The following is a 15,849-nucleotide window of genomic DNA, read 5'->3' as shown; positions in this document are numbered from 1 at the left end:
CAACATGAACATTTTTCATTTATATCAATTTCTTAGTTTTCTTAAAAATTCCCTTGTGCTATTTTGTGCTAGGGCAGAAATAGATGTCATCTGTAAAAAAAAGTTCCACGTAGAATAAAAACAATATATTAGAATTGTCTATTTTTGCACTGTGCATTATTTACATCTGTGTCAGAATTGTCAGACAAAGTTTTTCCATGTTTTTCCTCTACTATAAGGAGCATTGCATTTTTACCAAGTGGTGGAAGTAGTTTGACTGGGAAGAAATCTAGTTTGAAATTCTAATAAATTCTTTGAAGCTGAGATTTCCTTCCAAGTTGATCCCACATCTGTTCAACGTGGTTGCTATGAAGAATAATAGATGCTGAATGGGTGAAGAAGGCAGGCAAAATTTATCCATATTTTCAGTTGGAGCAGATTTGATGAGGTGTTGGCGGATGTGAAAGGACAAAGTAGATTACTGCTAATTCAGTTACACAAATAGGGTAACACGTTGCTCCTATTGGATTTTGTGGAGCAGCACAGGAAATGGATATACAAGCAGCATCCTCCAGTGTGACAGCATGGTGAAATTTCATCCTGAAACTGTCTGAAGCCCCTGATCTTGGAGCTATTTGATGATTCAAAAATAGTACCAGAGGGATCGATTACTCCCCTTTGGGTGGAAAGCTCATGACTGGGTTTGTTCTGCTAACACTGAATTCTTGTTCCTCTCACCAAATGACCCATATGTTGTGCAGTGCATTGATTTGTGCTACTGTTACAGCTCCCTTGCACAAAATGCATGCTTTTCTGTGCTCCAAGCAGGAAACATGGATAAAAGGTCAAGAATATTATACTATTTGTGAAATTTATTTCTGAGATAAAAGGTCTTAGTGCAAGTTAAGGCAGACACATTCTGCAAGATGCTGTTGACAGTGATGTGCTGAGATGGCTCTGGCTCTCTAACTAGATATTAATTTGAGATGTATGCATTCTTCAAAGACTTTCAGTCCAGCTGGAGTTAAGGGCCTGTAACTAACTTTAAAGGAATAGGGAGTAAATATCACTGCCAAATTTCCTTCTTCCTGATGCAATGAAGGGTTCTAATTTTAAATTTGTATTTGAAATTGTCACACTGATGGTTATCAGTATGAGGGAGCTTTAATCTGCAAAAAGTTCAATTTTATTTTCTTTTATTTGAGTGCTGAAATTTAATTAAACGTGCAAACGTCTACAACTTTAAAGTATAACAGTTCAGAGTTAGTAACCTAGTTTTGAAAATGCTGCATGCAGGGGGAACTGTATTATTATATAAGAAGTGTGTTGGAAGACTTCTGTGGTATCACAGTTCGGGCATGTGAAAGAAAGTTGATGCCCTTCATTCTGCCTTATCTATTGCTTTTTTCAGAAGAAAAGCCAATAAAGTTAGTAACACAAACCATAGTGCATGTTACAAAATGTTGTAATGGCTGGCACCTGGAAAATATCAGTAGAAGATTGTGTGAACATGAATGTGAAGAGCTGAGACAGCATGGTCATGAGACCTTGCCCTTCAGAGGTTTCGGATGGAGGTGTTCTACCATTTGATGTTTTCACTGTCTGTCTTCTTCTTAACATTTCCAAATTCATTCCAACGGCATAGACTAAGGAAGGAAATTGGTGAAGGTGTTTCTTGCCACTGATAGCTTTTCTTGTCCAGATGCTGCTCTTTGAGGTCACTATAGAAAACACTGTTTTACTGAGCTGAAACAGGACTCTCCCTGTGCTGGGCACACATGATAAATCTCTGTTGTCACTGCAGCAATTAACACTGTGGCACATAACTCTCAATAATCAAGCAAAAGAACAGAATCTCCTTGTAGCCTCCTTGCTGCTCCTTTTAAGGCTTCCCGATGAAGGGCCTGAATATCTGATTTCCCTGGAAGTGCTGGAGTGTTACTATAAAGGATACAGTTAAAAGCTTCATTAGAGTTGTCACTTTATAATCCATTTTACGAAGATGTAATATTATGTGACATTATACATATGGCATGACAGCTTGCTGATCCCAATTTTTTTCATGTTAGAGCCATAGTGCTATTGTGTTCTGTGCAAGAAAAAGCACTGAAAGTAGAAATAAACAGGAAAGACCAGACAACTTGAATTAAAGTTTACGTCTGCACAGATTGAAAGTGGATGGCTGCAGTGTCTCATGGCCCATAATATGGGTCCGCACAGAGAAGCAACTTTCCCATGCAAGAGGGAGTGTGAGGATGTGGAAGGTTGTATGTGCCTCTCACCCAACTTCACACATATCTCTTGCCCTGCTCTCTCTTTTTCAAGCTCTCCACTGCCATAAAAATAATGGTATGAATACTTTCCGACTATGCTAGTTGCTAATAACCATCCTGATGCCATAGTGGTACTTTTTGTTAAATGCAATAAGTATACTGGCTAAAGCCCCTGGGTTTTTTTTTTTTGGTTGTGTTTTAAAGACCCATGAAATAAGCTCTAGTGACTGGAAGACTCTGACTTGTTATACATTGCTATGTTCTGTTTAGGATGGGAGGCTAAATATTGTATGATTTTGTGTAAAGCAATCTAGGATAAATATTGTGCCAGAATGCAACCAAGGAGGTTTGTCATGTAAGCAGGCAGCATGAAACCAGGGCATGCTTTCAAAGCACAATCTGAGAGAACATAAGTAGCAGGCAGGGTCTGCACTGGTGCCCCGCAGGGAGTGCATTCCCCCTCCTGCTGAGCACTCTATTGTTCTCAAGGAAATGAAACACCAAGGAGATGGAAGCAGTGCTCATTCTGCTCAGTTGAAAGGATAAGAAGGGGAAGAGAACTGAATGACCAATGAAAGGAGGATATCCCTTTCTTTCAGTCTAGGTCCTCTTTATACTGTGTACCCAATATTACAAAAGTCAACGAGTACAGACCCACTGCCACTGAAAGAAAAGCACAAAGATTTCTAGGGGTCAGTCTTGCTTTTCTGTGTATACTTCATCTTAAAAATTTGTGTTTGCTGCAGATTACTATGCCCTCTTCGGTACTATGTGCCATGGCTGTGAATTCCCCATTGAAGCTGGAGACAGGTTCCTTGAAGCCCTGGGCCACACTTGGCATGACACTTGCTTTGTATGTTCGGTAAGAAAAGCTATTCTACTTTTTAAACAAACCCATGGCGGCAGTACTTGTGCTAACCTGACTGATATGGGAGTTAAAGCTAAAATGCCTTTCAGTCCTCAGAACCCAAACAAAAAGCACTTTCGCAGTTATTTGGAAGGTATGTTGCTATTGTGAGCCTTTGGCACCCGTCCAGATGCTTTGGCCTGAGTTGCAGCCCTGTGTCCTAGCATTTAACCCTTGACATTTACTTCCCTAAATCAAATGTTTGAGGCCATAAAGGAACAGGCTGCATTTCTTAGGTATCAAGAGTGCTTTTGACATAAAGATACTGTAGCCAAAGTATGATCTTCTAAGATTCTGTGGCATTCTCTCTTACTGTCTCTCACACACACACACAAACACACACACCCCCACACACCCCAAAATCCTGTTATCCTGCTGGTGGGATAAATTTTTGTAAATGCTGCTCCAAGTTAAGAACCTATCGACTTAAAGCAGGCTATGCTTGCATTGACCATTAACTCTGCATCACAGAGAATACCCCTGAAAAAAATGGTAATAATTGTTAGACTTTGAATATACTTTTACATACTACAGTGCCATGACTAGGCATTCTGAATAATGTGTAGTGCAATTCCTCCATCTGAATTGGGTGTTGTTTTCTTTCTGATCCCATTTCAGGTATGTAATGACAGTTTGGAGGGTCAGACTTTCTTCTCGAAGAAGGACAAGCCACTTTGCAAGAAACATGCTCACTCTATCAACATCTGATTCTTGGAGCTCATCTTGTTTAGCAAGTGTACTGAGCAGAAGGAAAGGTCAAAATGTCTGTGTTCAATAATTGGTTAGAATTATTTATATATGCTATGTTAAAAATGGAAGAGAAATGTGGAAAGTTTAGGTGTTTGTACACTATTTTTAAAGTCCTTATCAGTTAGGGATTTGCTTCATAAAAAGATGGGAATTGGGAATCGAACCCAAGCCAAACTATTAGAGTGCCTTTACATCTGCGCTTGGCGTATTATCAGGTTCATGATTTTATGACCACATATATATATACTTACGTATGAGAAGGGAAACTTCTCTAAAAATAAATAGCTGATACTAATGTGTTGGTTTTGCTGCTGTTCAACAAACAAAATGAGATTGGCTTCAGTGATCCAGATCACTTTATTTTGCTGATGTTTTCTAAAGTGTATCTAGAAGTACTGAAGCTAAACTCCTTTAAAAAGGAACTCAAAGCAAAAATAGGCTTACTTGGTATGTATGCAGTTCAACAACGAATAATTTCATCTGATGCTCTGATATATGAAGCCGTATCTGCGCCTTTAGCAGTGAGGTCTCTGATGGGCCTGCAGAGTACGTATGTTTTTACAAAGCAATTAAGCATAGGTGGCAACACGGGCAAACAGGAGTGACTTAGAAGAGGCCACTTGAAAGAAAGCGTAGAAGGGATACTGCTCCTTACATCACGGCATGTACTACCAGAACACTAGCCAAAACAGAGTGCTAGTTGAGTTGCATTTGACAAGACAGAAATGTCAGATTAGATCTTCAGTACAAGGAACTGGGAGTCCTCTGTTCACAGCTGAAGTTTTAGGAAGTTTTCAGTGCCTTGGGAAGGAAATCACATTGAATCTATGCATAAAAGTGTTTATAACTTAAATGTGATGCTTTGGTGTTTAATGAGGGAAGCTTCTGAAATGCAACTGAGGATATTGTTTTTCTCTTAGTGCACTATTTATGATGTAGCTTATAAATACGTATATTGGTGGTGTGCCAGGTAGTGTACTGAAAACTTATTTTCTTGCTCAGCTGTTAATATTTTTATTAGTTTTGCTTTTTTCTCTCCTTTCCAGCAGATGCAAGGAATATATTGTTAAATAATGTAACATTGAGTCAAGCAGTCCAGTATTTCTTAGTTCTTGCAGGGGAAAGGAGACAATACTGCCATTATGCATTTATTGCAAGCCAGGAGATTTTACCAATCCTGTATGAATTTCACTTCCACAAAGAGAGTCAGCACGAGACCTGTGCACTAGCTAATTTTCACTTGTCTTCAAATTAGGGCTCAAGTGGTATGGAGTAATAGTAAGCATATAGGGGAGGGGTGATGACCCTCTGCATGGGGTGAATTTACTCCAGCAGAGTTGCACAACAGAGGATGCCCTCTTGGGGCTATATTAGATTTCTGATGCAAAATACATTTATGTGCTATTAAATTCAACTGAGATTTTAGAGCTGAATTGTGTTAGGCTTCAGTGCTCTTTCCAACACACATTCAAAATGACCATTTGGCCATTTAGTGGTCAGGTTTTTTGTTTGTTTTCTTCTGATTTCTTTTTTCTTGTTTGGATTTTTGTTGTTGTTGTTTGTTTTTCTAAATGATAAAAAGAAGTTTAGACATAAATTCATGGGAAAAATACAAAAAATTACTATGGTTGAGTAAGAGGAAATGTCAACAAAAGAGGCGGGGAAAATGCACCAAAATTGCTGTACTGAAAGATGGAAAGGTATTTCTTTATAATTCAGTTAAACAGATTTACATGATGGGCTGTTTCATTTTTTTCACTTTATTGCCTGAGGATGTTTTTCTTCAATACTACTGTTTCATTTTTAACTTCTGGTGGTATGGAAGAAATGTCACAAAGCTGTTTAAGATGTTTATACTATTATAGATGTAACCTTCTGTGAGTCTGCCTGAAAATCAAAAGGGTGGAAGCTGAATGGATGAGATAACAGCAATATGAGCCAGTTTACTTTTGAAAAAAATGGAATGTGGGAAAACGAGACCTAAGAGCTAGGTGTCCATACAGCTACATTGCACATGTTTGAGGGAGAGGATAGGAATGCACAGGGTAAGGTGGTATTTTCTGCATTTCAAACCTCGCAATTTCTAAGTAGGATAGAAGCTCTTCAGTGGGTGCAAAGTTTGTCAATGTTCTTACAGTCAATTTGATTTTTTTCCTTTTTTCTTCTTCTTCTTTTTTTTTTTTTTTTTTTTTTTTTAAATTTTAGGTTCACAATTTTTATTGGGTTTATATTTCTTAATTCATATGCTCTAGCATTTGAACTTTCACAGTTGTTAGTGAATTTGAGGACAAGCCCCTGAAAGGCTCCATTAGGACTGCTTCATTTAGCTGCTTTGTGTTTTAGCTTTTGGTATGTTTATTTGTTTAAAATTTAAAAAGGAAGCATAGAATCACCGATATGTAATGAGTATTTAATGGCTTTCTCAAATTATCTAAATCAAATAAGACAAAAAGGAAAATATTGTTTGTTGTTATTTTAATAAGTGAGATTTTAGTAGAGCACTTTATAATAATGCCATATATCTCACTGAATATTTATTACTTTTTTGTTGTTTAGGACTATTTCATACTGGTTGTTTTATTTGTCAGCCTGCATACTTACCTCTGGAATCTTTTGGCATGTCAATGTGCGTGTATTTATGTATACTTACCTAGGTATGCACGTGTGTACATTGAGACATACATATTTGTGCACATATGCATACATACATTTGATTGAAGACTTGACATGGCAAAAATCAGAGCAGTTTCATTATCATTTGATTTTGCTTGCTTGTTTTTAAAATTCCCAGCTTCATAAAATAGATCTATATCATTCATGTTTTGAGGCAAATTTAGAAAGTCAGGAAACTCTTGTTAGTAACCTAACTACTGTAGGCTTTTGCATGCATTTTCAGCCAGTAATTCCTTTTTCTTCCAAAACTGTGTTGAGAGAATTGGATTTAACTCTGTTTGAAGTTAGAAGATCTTTATAACTAAATAATTGAATCATGATGAGTATTTCAGTAAATTGTAACTAAATGATTCAGAGTTATGTGTAAATATAATAAATGCTTAATATAACAATGCAATAAACTTATAAACAAAAGTTAAGTAATGGTTAATTACGTGTCTGTCTGTTCAGCTACACACCTGTCTCCTTATGGAGCTACACACAAATGAGTAAGAAGGGGAAATATATCCATTCACAGATAATTTCTCGCGTTTCCTTTTTTTAATTGTTGTTTATTGTTTTACTCTGAAAAATCTGCTGTTTTTTTTTCCCAGCAATTTGCTTGTTTGTCTTTAAAAGGTTTGAGCATTGCATTTTTGGCTGTTCACATTTGGAAATTTAATAATATATTTCTTAAAAGCCACAAACAAAAAGTATAAAAAAGAGAATTCTCTATCTGTCTGTGGTTGTTTTGCAGTTGCTGGACTTTTGTTCTGATTCAGTCAGTAAAGAAAGTCATGACTGTACACACGAATAAATATTATTTGAGCTGCTTATTCTTCAAGTAAGATTGAAAGGTTTTTTGCACAAAGAAGAACCTGGGTTTTCTGGTGGATAGCAAGTTGACCATGAAGCCGGTGCAATGCCCCTGTGAAAAGACCATTGCCTTCCAGGGACAGACTAGGCAGAGCCTTGCCAGCAGGTCAAGGCCTTCTCACCAGTACAAGGGAGGCGTACACACACTGGAGCAAGTCCAGTGAGGAGCCAGAAATATGATGAAGGATTTAGAGCATTTTTTAGTGATGAAACTAGGCAGTTGAGCTTGATAATCTTGAAGGTCTTTTCCAACTCAAATTATTCCACAATTATGTCTCTCCTCTGGGCAGGGGCTGAGATAGATGGGATAGTTCCTCCTGGAGAGGAGAAGGCTCAGGGATCTTGCCAACATGGGGGGAGTAAAAGATAATGGAAACAAGTCCTGCTCACTGGTATCTTGTGACAAGGAACTGTGGGTGGTCAGGTACTGGCACAGGTTGCGCAAGGAGGTTGTGGATTTTTCTGTCCTTGAAGATTTGCAGAACCTGACTGATCGTGGTCACCTGCTCTGAACAGGGGACTAGAAAAGGTCCCTTCATTCTGAAAGGTGGATGGACAAAGACACACCCTTCCAAGCCTTGGTGTGATTGATTCTCCATCTTCTAAAGTTGGAAGTAATCTTCTAAAGTTGGAAGTAAGTACTGAACACTGTGAAATATGTAACAATGTAAAACTCAGATTTGGCTGATTGCTATTTATTTGCGTCCTTTACTTCTATTCCACCACCCAGATAGAATAATTTACAACGTTTGTTTAAATGTGTTTTATATTTTTATATGTTCAGTCTGTTCAAGGCAATACTATCTGCTCTGACAAGCACTATCTGATGCTGTACTTAGCCTTGGCACAAAGCGTTCTCTGCTTTCATTGCAGGATTCTTAGCCATCAACTATAACATGGCCAATTACTTCGTGATAACACTGGTCTCATAAAACTTTCCTTAGCTGAATCTCTCTTAACTAGGCAAATGTGCTGTTATTTTCTACCTTTATTTACACAAGCAAAGGAAAACACTGCACATAGCTCTATAAAATTTAGAGGCAACTTTACAGAAAACTCGCCTCCCCTTTAGCGTTTAGGCTATGAATGAGACAAATGAAAGTCTATTTGCAAACAGTATATTAAACTCCAGAAGCCAAACTTTTAAAGGCATCAGGTCTGCATTTGACGTTTTAATGGCAAAGGTTTGGTTTCTATCAATCACAACGTCATGTAACATTTAAATGCACCGACAAAAATAAGAAATCTGTCATTCATTCATTAAAACACTGTAATCCTGTGTAAGATTTATAGGCTTAAAAGTCAACAGTGTGTTTTCACAGTAAATCCACTTTCACTGCTCAGCACAGAACAAATCTGTCTGTCACTCAAAATGTTTGCTGGTCAAAATGAGCTGTATGAGATCTTCAAAGGGTTTCTCACAAAATTGCATATAAATCCTTTTACCAGCAAAGGCTCGATTTAGGTTTGAATTTTACTTTCTCAGGACATTGGCTAATATCTTGTTCTCAGACAAGATCTTGGTTATATCAAAAACACGTAGGGCCTAATTTATTATTAGTGGTCTGGTGTTAATTAGGGGGAATTACCAGAAATAGTTTGCTTGATGGAAATTTATTATGGGATCACACTTTACTGATGGCAAAATAGGAGTCACTGAAAGAGTGCAGCTCCTTCTCATAACCAACTAATTAATAAGGTGCCAAAATTCCTCTGAGAAAGGGTTTGGTCCTAACTATGGGAACCTCACAGAGCAAATGGTTCCTATGCAGTATTTAAAATTTAAAAGAGGAAAAGAAAGGAGAAAGAGCTGCCCAGCAGAAGTCTCAAAGTGGTATGGCTTTTTCTTGAATTTATGAGAGAAAATATTTAGCTGTGCTTCTAACTTCTCATTAAAGAATTGCTTTTCCCAGACAAAAAAAAAAAAAAAAACAAAAAAAAACCAGCAGCAGCAAGTTTATAATCTCATTTGGTATTCCTGAACTTGGTTTGCAGTTTTCCTTGTACATACTGCAAGCTACAGGTCATGATTTCATTAACTAGCTTATAACAAGCTTTTGTATTGCTCTTTATTACTGCCCCTAAAGGTCTCTTTCTTCATCGTTTGTCACGAAGGTTGGCATAGTTAGGAAATTTGTGCTTATGACTGAAAAAAATAGGGCAAAGAACTCAGCTCTGTGATAAGGCCAAATATAACATGTCTATAGCAGTTTGGGGGTAGAAAACCACTGTCTGTTCTTAATGGTTACAGGAAAGTCTTGTACCAGAATGGCAAATTATAATAGTATGGAGCACAAGCAAAATATCTCTAAACAAATTTAAAATCACTGTTCTAAAAGTTACATGTGGCTCTCTTGGACAAAATATATTCCACAAGATTTTTTCCAAAATATTTAAGATAGTAAGGTATGCAAGTTGTAATAAAACACTTCTGTATTTGCACTGGAAATATCTTCAGCTCTTTAAAAAAATATATATTTTTTTTTTTCTGGATTCTTAGTATACTCTGAAAATATGTATTGTCACATTGTATTCTGAGCAGGGCTCATATTTTCCACATTATCACAGTTAAATCCTGTTCAGTATTCATGCCTTCGCCTCGCTTTTTCTTACTACTGGGCAGTGCTATTGTTTGTTTTAAAACATTTCAGCACAAGATAATCCTGTCAAGGTGTGTCCTTTGTTTGTCTTCGTGATGCATCAATGAAATGTCAAAAGTTCCTTTAGCAAATATAAACTTCCTCTACATTTTGTCACACTTTCCAAAGCATCAAGTTTTCCCACCCAGAAGTTTCCACTGGAAAAGTAACTTAAGATACCAGATCAAAGTGGTAATTACATCCCACATAAACTCTTTCCCTTGAAACCCATCAGGTAAAAGAAAAGCATATAAGTGCAAATGTAGCATTACATTCATTGATAACCTACGTGAATATGGCCTCGTTTATTTCAACTTAACCCCCCTTCAAATAAAATAGAACTAGTATCAAAGCTATATTAATTTTAGCATTTTCTTTCCCCAGTTAGTGAGATCAGAACTAAAAGGGGATGTGGGCCCTTGGTTTCAGTGAGGTTTCCTTAACTAATGTCACAAAAACTATTCAAAGGAAAGCTACAGTTTGGTGGATGACAAACAGTTGAGTACTACAGCATCCAGAAGTAAGTGATTATGGTAACCTCATTACCACAAGTAATACTGCCTAAAACAGTGTTATTTCATTTGTCAAATCTCAAATTTTCAGTTAAAGAGAAAATCAGATCCTACTCAGCCCACTCTAGCTACTTGCTGATTCAATGAAATGTGGAATTCTTACACACTTCCACATAAATACAACATTTCTTAGTTCTTACCTAGTAATCAGGATCATCATTATACTCTAAGAATAAATAAAAAGAAAAGTTAAATCTTAATTTGGCTCCATGAATAAACCAAATTATTGGTGTTTGTACTGAACTGCAGCTCTCTTAGATCTCTCATTAAGAGCTTTCAAAAATTACTTCAGCATTACTTCAAATTCACTTTCATTATTTAAAGATTTGTCTGTGACACATACTGCAGTAACTTACTTCTCCTGCGTGTGAAGAACAAATAATACTTCATAAGGCAAGACTTTTATTTTTGTTTTTCATAGAGAAGACCTGCTTGTTTTTGTGTATTCTTATCCTGTGCCTGTTTCTGGAGACAAAGGAGGGTATAAAATAGAGTACATTAACATTCACAGCGCCTATGGTCCAACCTATGATTTACCACAGTTTTCTTTAAGCAAACCAAGTGCAGTCAATCTGTTGTATCGCTTTTTTTCCCATGTGGGAAAGCTCTACTGACAATCAGTTGAGCGTTACAGGGAATTTCTGACCTGTGATATATGGAGAAACAAACACGCTGAGCTTTCTCTGAAATAGAGAAGTGTGTGTCAACATCAGTAAAATTACAGTAAAACTACAATCTGTCATTAAGTCTCACATGTTCCTCCTTATGTATATTTTCCCAAATCTGCAACTGATCAACTGTTTGCTCCTGCTTTCACTGAAACGCCTCTTATAGTTGGCTAGAGGCTTCCTCTGCAACATTAGGAGAGAGGTTACTTCTTTATAGTCTCTTCTTTCATTTTTTCCAAAAGGTTTTGTGCAGATTCTTGGCGGAGATCAGCCCTGATGAAGCCTGTGATGCTCTCCCAAAAAATCAGCAATATCACATTTTCTTTTTCAAAGCTTCTCCATTACAAAAGCTCTAAAGCTTTGGCAAAGGTTTCCTAATGCCAAACAGATTCATCTTCTAGACAGCTATGTGATGATAGTAGGAGAATGAGATATCACGTATTTTTCTTTTCAATGAGAATTAGCATTTAGGATTGCAATGTCTTATGGGAGCATTGCATGGCTCGTTAGACAGTATTATGGTACTGCAGGGAAACAGTCACAATTTGGAACATGACAGATGTAGTAACTGTAGCATTCCTTTATGAAAAGAGACAAGCTGGTAATGTTGCTATTTACTTACTTTAGATATCCCACAGATGGTATTATATCGCCTATGTAGTTTACATTTGTAATATATATTATGTATGGGAATGTTATTTCATATTGAAGACTAAGTTATTGTCAGTCTCTGGTGCTCAGGAATTAAAAGCAGTGCTAGCTTGTGCTATAAGATCAGAGCCACCACTACTTCAATCACCCAAGCTATAAATATGTTGTTAGTTGTTTGTTTCTTTTATATTATATATATATCAACATACGCCTGAAAAGAGGTGGCTTTTATATTTTTATCATGTTGTGAATTGTAATGAGCTGATGTACTGAGAAATTATGCATTCATTTAAAAACCTATATATTAATTATTGTTGTTTAAGAAAAAAACACTGAAATGTTTTTTGCACTGACTCAGACCTTACTCATTTGGAATTTCTTACAGTCGTGGGCAACATGTTTCTAAAATATCGTGAAGGAGATTTTCCTCTTTTTTCCCAGAAGAGTGATTAGAGGCTGCAGGCCAGTGCTGGCCCAGGTCTGTTTGTCACAACCCGTCAATGATTTCTTCTTCAGAAAAGGCAAAGTTCCTCCAGAGCTTCAGTGCCTTTGGGTGTGAGTGGGAGCTCAGTATTTGCTCCTTACAGGTTGGGCTATGGCTCTGTGCACACAAAGGACGCATAGAGGTGAAAATCATTCTGTGATGGATTACCACTTGCACTCAGGCTCCAGCCCCTTCCCTTGCATAGATGATAATTTTTTGTATACCCAGAACAAAATCAACCCAGTGAGATGGCTGTTCAAACTATTGCTTCTCCTCTCTTGTTCTTTTGGGCCGCATCGTGCCATCCTGTCATTGCAGAGGTCACTGTTGATTGCAATTTCAGGCCTTGTCATTGCTAAGTCAATGCAGTACATGATTTGATTCCCAAGTAGATTGTCCCTCACAGGTTTGCAAACTCAACCTGGAAGGCAAATGGTGCTCCAAAGTTGTTTCTTCCATCAGGCATTGGAGATGCTGGTGATAGCACTGGCTGTTCTGTCCTTCACATCTTTCCATGGTATCCCCCATCTAAATGTGACATGTTGCACACAGTTTGGACAGACTTTACCTGTCTGTAGACCAGCCTCTGGTGTTGTCACCAAAGGAGAACAGTGCAGACAACCCCAGCACTGGCTCTGTTTTACCACTCCAACAGTCAATGCCCTTCACAGCATCAGAATTGGTGTGAAGCAGGTCTGCACAGTGGTCCTGGGACATAAGTTGCATCAGAAATTCAGAGCAGCAGGAATCAAATGCAGAAGCAGATGAATTGGTTTATTTCTTCAGTGTGTGCACAGATTACTAAATGAGGGAATCTAAATGGGCAAACATTTTGGCACAGGATTTCTTTGTCAGCCTCGTCAGGCTCAATGTTGTGAGGGGACATGAAGTATGGATGAAGAAGATTTAAATATTCTCAGAAGCAAGCAGACAGAGATGTTAGAGATGTTCCTAGCTGAGATGCAGATGTTGTAGCCTGGTAGGACAGAACTTTTCTTCGCTCTCTATCCGACATTTTAATTCATCATCAAATTCTGCATATTTTTCTTCTGCCAGCTTTTTTCTTTTAGGTCAAATAGCTCTTTTGTCTTCATATGACGTACCTGTGAGATCAAACAAATCCTTTTTTTTTTTCTTGTCGTCGTTGTTCCTGGGCTACCCAGAGGCTGAAGTGAGCTTTGTTTAACATTATCAGTGCTGTCCACTGCTTCAGATTGCAGCATTCCATCCTGCGCTGTCTGTAGGCAGCAGAACTATTTCCGTCTTCCTAATGGCTTTGCTTCTGTGAATTTCTACCAGCTTCTGGCATGGCCACCTCTGCTAAAGGCCACATGGAGTCTTCACAGAGCAAGCATGAATACTTCCTCTTGCAGTGCCCCAGTCTGCAGATTCCACATCCTCCTCTGTGTCAGCTGGAGATGAATAACAGCACAAAGAATCCCAGAGTTAATGCGGTAGTTGATCCCCTGCTTTGTCACTATGTCAGCACTGCTGAGTTTGGAGTTCCTATCCATCTGGAAGGGATCCTCATGCTTTCCCTCCCAGGTGCTGTGGTGATGGTGGGAGCTGCAGCCTCATTTACCTCTTTTAAATAAATACCCTTATTTTCCTAAAGCCAGGTTGAAGTTGGAAGGACCTTTGGAGGTCAACTGGTAGAGCTCCTGCCCAGCCCTGTTTAACCCTGGCTGGCTCATGGGATAGGTAAGGATCGTTCCCCTGAAAGCACATGGGATGAATCTGCAGCATGCTTTAACACATGCAGCATTTTCAGTGTATAGGATGAAAGCAATGGTTTAACCCAGAGATGTGTATGTGCTCACAGAGGGAAAGGGTAGAGGCAGCAATTCAGCTGTCAGATTATTCTGTTTTAGAGCCACCATGACATCACCTGTATATTCAGCTCCTTTTACCACTACTAACGTGGCGGCTCAGTAAAGAATATATATTTTAATGATACAAGAAAATGTTTCTCCACCTGCTGCCCCTCATTTGTTTAGGAAGCAGTTTCTAAGAACTGTGTGCTCTCATGAGGCTGTAAGATCTCTTAGGTACTCAGCAGATGATTTTCGGCTGCTGTATCCTCTGCTGTACTTTGACTTGGCTCTCAGTGTCACATTTCAATTAATCCTATTTTAATTATTTGCCTATGAGAAAAGCTCCCAGAATGATAGCTGCCTGTGAAGAGAAAATGACTATTTACACATGAACCTGGTGATATAATCATGTTAAATGAGCCCAACAATCCCCATAGTAAACTACTATTTTCATTTCGTTACTATACATGCATTGGTGCTAGCAAATAGCAACTTCCAAAAACAATTAATGGAAAGAAGTTTTGCTTGTAAATAATCAGACATCTTAGGGAATACCCATCCAAGTTTCCAGTGTATCACTGGAAATTTGGATCCATGTCTCACCCACACCAGGCCATGAGGAACTGCCTTCAGGCAGCGCTCCCATTTCATCCTGTTGAGCTTCCCTGAATGAGGGTGGTTCCTTTGGAAACAAGTGTGCACACAGGTGATCAAAGGCTGTTGTGTGAAGGGGGCTGAACAGGTGCTGTCTGCTCCCCAGCTTCAGAGGCTGTGACTTCCCAACCTTCCCAGTGTTCTCTCAGTGTAATAAAATCTGTACAGCAAAGACACATGCTGCTGTGGTGTTCATATGCACGATCTGCTCTGGTTCAAAGCTCAAACTGTTCAGAGGTTTGGAGTGTAAAAATAAATCCAGGGGGAGATTTATTAGAAGGAAAAGGCCACACACAGCAATGGTACACCCTAACTGCAGTGGTGGCAGTAATGGCTAGTGTGTATGTGAGTGCAATTGCAGAAACAGAGTTCTCTATAGTTAAAGATACACCAAGCTTCCTCATAATTTTTTCCTCTGCAAGAATAGATCAAACTATACAGCTAACTACACACAAGGAAAAGGCTTTCTCTAAGGAGGGAGAGATAAATAGTAGTCAATTTCCTCCAATAAGCAGAAATTAAGTAATTTTAAATTCTACCAGAAGTTTGGAATAAGATCCATCCAAGTATTCAACTTTATGTTAAAGATTTGGTTTTTGTCTTGGACACAAAAAGCTGGAGCAAAACTAATATAGCTGAGAAAGAGGCTAATTATGAAGCCTTTTTCGCATATGGAAATTCTATTTAATAAAAATCATTCTGAGACATCACTAGGTTCTTAACAATTGGCCAGAAGGAGATGCACGTAGAGATGGAGAAGGAATTGTTGATCTTGGAGAAGAAGTGATTTTGGCATCTCAATCAAAACAGGATCAAAGAGGAAATTGCTTTCAGGTGATGTAAGCTAAATATTTTGCTTTTTCTTCTGTTCCACCCCCTGTGTAGCTTGGATGGAAGCATTAGCTTCAATTTCTCATAAGGAAAATTAGC

The 15,849-nt window shown here is 38.2% G+C and overlaps 1 protein-coding gene across 6 annotated transcripts in view; it reads left to right on the top strand.

Annotated features, from left to right (window-relative positions):
• PDLIM5 (PDZ and LIM domain 5) overlaps positions 1-7,001 on the top strand; it is a 116,904-nt gene extending 109,903 nt beyond the window's left edge. For all 6 annotated transcript variants that reach the window (XM_042811637.1, XM_042811634.1, XM_042811636.1 and 3 more), the window contains 2 exons: positions 2,999-3,114; positions 3,778-7,001. In XM_042811637.1, the coding sequence (XP_042667571.1) occupies positions 2,999-3,114; positions 3,778-3,867 (206 nt within the window). In that variant the 3' untranslated portion in view covers positions 3,868-7,001. The remainder of the gene's footprint in view (positions 1-2,998; positions 3,115-3,777) is intronic.
• Positions 7,002-15,849: the final 8,848 nt, after the last annotated feature.

Source organism: Centrocercus urophasianus, unplaced genomic scaffold (assembly GCF_019232065.1).
Source record: "Centrocercus urophasianus isolate 14NV4802_14NV808 unplaced genomic scaffold, USGS_Curo_1.0 seq_13, whole genome shotgun sequence".
Taxonomy (NCBI): domain Eukaryota; kingdom Metazoa; phylum Chordata; class Aves; order Galliformes; family Phasianidae; genus Centrocercus; species Centrocercus urophasianus.
The sequence above is the reverse complement of the archived record's forward strand: the minus strand, read 5'-3'. Positions and strand labels throughout refer to the sequence as shown.